General features: G+C 64.1%; 2 protein-coding genes across 2 annotated transcripts in view; one reads left to right on the top strand and one right to left on the bottom strand.

The window, feature by feature from the left end:
• The window catches only part of GRWD1 (glutamate rich WD repeat containing 1), a 7,418-nt gene extending 6,421 nt beyond the window's left edge, over nt 1–997 (top strand). Inside the window, exon 7 of the mRNA XM_039717695.1 lies at nt 38–997. Within this exon, the coding sequence (XP_039573629.1) occupies nt 38–364 (327 nt within the window). The 3' untranslated portion in view covers nt 365–997. The remainder of the gene's footprint in view (nt 1–37) is intronic.
• Nucleotides 998–1,200: 203 nt separating this feature from the next.
• TSEN34 (tRNA splicing endonuclease subunit 34) overlaps nt 1,201–1,711 on the bottom strand; it is a 1,890-nt gene continuing 1,379 nt past the window's right edge. Inside the window, exons 2-3 of the mRNA XM_039717690.1 lie at nt 1,447–1,675; nt 1,201–1,338 (exon numbers count right to left, since the gene is read on the bottom strand). Of these exons, the coding sequence (XP_039573624.1) occupies nt 1,254–1,338; nt 1,447–1,675 (314 nt within the window). The 3' untranslated portion in view covers nt 1,201–1,253. The remainder of the gene's footprint in view (nt 1,339–1,446; nt 1,676–1,711) is intronic.

Here is a 1,711-nt window from a genome sequence, read left to right on the forward strand (position 1 = left end):
GCCCCCTCCCCACTGACCCCTCCCCGTTCCCCCCCAGGGCAGCCCCTCGAGCGTGGCCACCTTCAAGCAGCACCGCGGGCCCATCACGTCCGTGCAGTGGCACCCGGGCGAGAGCGGCGTGCTGGCGGCCGCGGGCGAGGACGACCTGGTGACCCAGTGGGACCTGGGCGTGGAGAGAGACCCCCAGGAGCGTGGGCAGGGGGCCGGGGAGGGCGGGGGGCTGGAGGAGCTGCCCCCCCAGCTGCTGTTCCTGCACCAGGGCGAGAGGGAGGTCAAGGAGCTGCACTGGCACCCGCAGTGCCCGGGGCTGCTGCTGTGCACGGGCCGCGAGGGCATCGCTGCCTTCCGTACAATCAGTGTGTGAGAGCCAAGAATTGGGGTGAAATCACCCAAAATTGGGTCAGGAGTGTTCAAATTGGGGTCAGGAGTGTTCAAAATGGGGTGGGAATGGCACCCGCAGTGCCCGGGGCTGCTGCTGTGCACGGGCCGCGAGGGCATCGCTGCCTTCCGCACCATCAGCGTGTGAGAGCCAAGAATTGGGGTGAAAACATCCAAAATTGGGGTGAAATCACCCAAAATTGGGGTGAAATCACATGGAATTGGGGTCAGGACTGCCCAAAATGGGACTGGCGACTCCTGAAGTGGAAATGGGACCCCAAAATGGGGCAGGAATCCCTCTCAAATTCAGGGGTCTCTGCCCCAATTCAGGGGTCTCTGTGCCCCCAATTCAGGGGTCTTTGCCCCAAATTCAGGGGTCTCAGAACCCCCAAATTCAGGGGTCTCAGAACCCCCAAATCAGGGGTCTCTGAACCCCCAATTCACGGGTCTCTGAACCCCCAATTCAGGTGTCTGTGCCCCAAAGTTTGGGGTCTCTGCCCCCAATTTTTCCTCGTCCCCCCACACTGGCTGATATCCCCAAGCCAAACTTCACCAAACGACTGCAAAAATCCATTTTATTTTTATTATTAATTATTAATTTAAAAAAAAAAAAGTTCTTTTAATTTCTCGCCTTTTGCCAAGCGCGGGAAAATCCCCGCGAGGCCCCGCCCCCTTCCGGGTCACGCGAGGTCGGCGCGCCACGTGAGGGCGGTGCAGGCTAGGGCGCCCCCTGGCGGCGCGGCGCAGAGCAGATCAGGGATACCTGGGGAAGGGTCTGGGACCCTCAGGGTGGGCTCAGGAAGGAAGGGGAGGGGTCTGGGGATACTCAGGGGGGTCAGCAATAAAGGGGAGGGGTCTGGCACCCTCAGGAGGGGTCAGCAATAAAGGGGAGGGGTCTGGGACCCTCGGGAGGGGTCAGAGGAACAAAGGGGAGGGGTCAGAAGGATAAGTGGGAGGGGCCTGAGGAGGGCCCTCATGGGGGGTCAGGAATAAAGGGGAGGGGTCTGGGACCCTCGGGAGGGGTCAGAGGAACAAAGGGGAGGGGTCAGAAGGATAAGTGGGAGGGGCCTGAGGAGGCCCCGCCCCTCACCCGGGTACACCAGGAAGTCGCCGCCGAATTTCCCGCCGCGGGTCAGGTGCAGGCCCCGCCCCCAGAGCGCGCGGAACACCCGGAAGCGCCGCTCGGCGGAGGGGGCGTGGCCAGGAGGGGGCGTGGCCAGCGCGGCTCTGGCCCCGCCCCCACCCGGCGGGGGCTCCTCGCGCTCCTCGGCCCCGCCCACCTGGGGGGGAGGGGCGGCTCAGAGGGGGAGGGGCGGTTTGGGGGGGAGGGGCT

Source organism: Passer montanus, unplaced genomic scaffold (genome assembly GCF_014805655.1).
Source record: "Passer montanus isolate IOZ18808 unplaced genomic scaffold, ASM1480565v1 scaffold388, whole genome shotgun sequence".
NCBI classification, from domain to species: domain Eukaryota; kingdom Metazoa; phylum Chordata; class Aves; order Passeriformes; family Passeridae; genus Passer; species Passer montanus.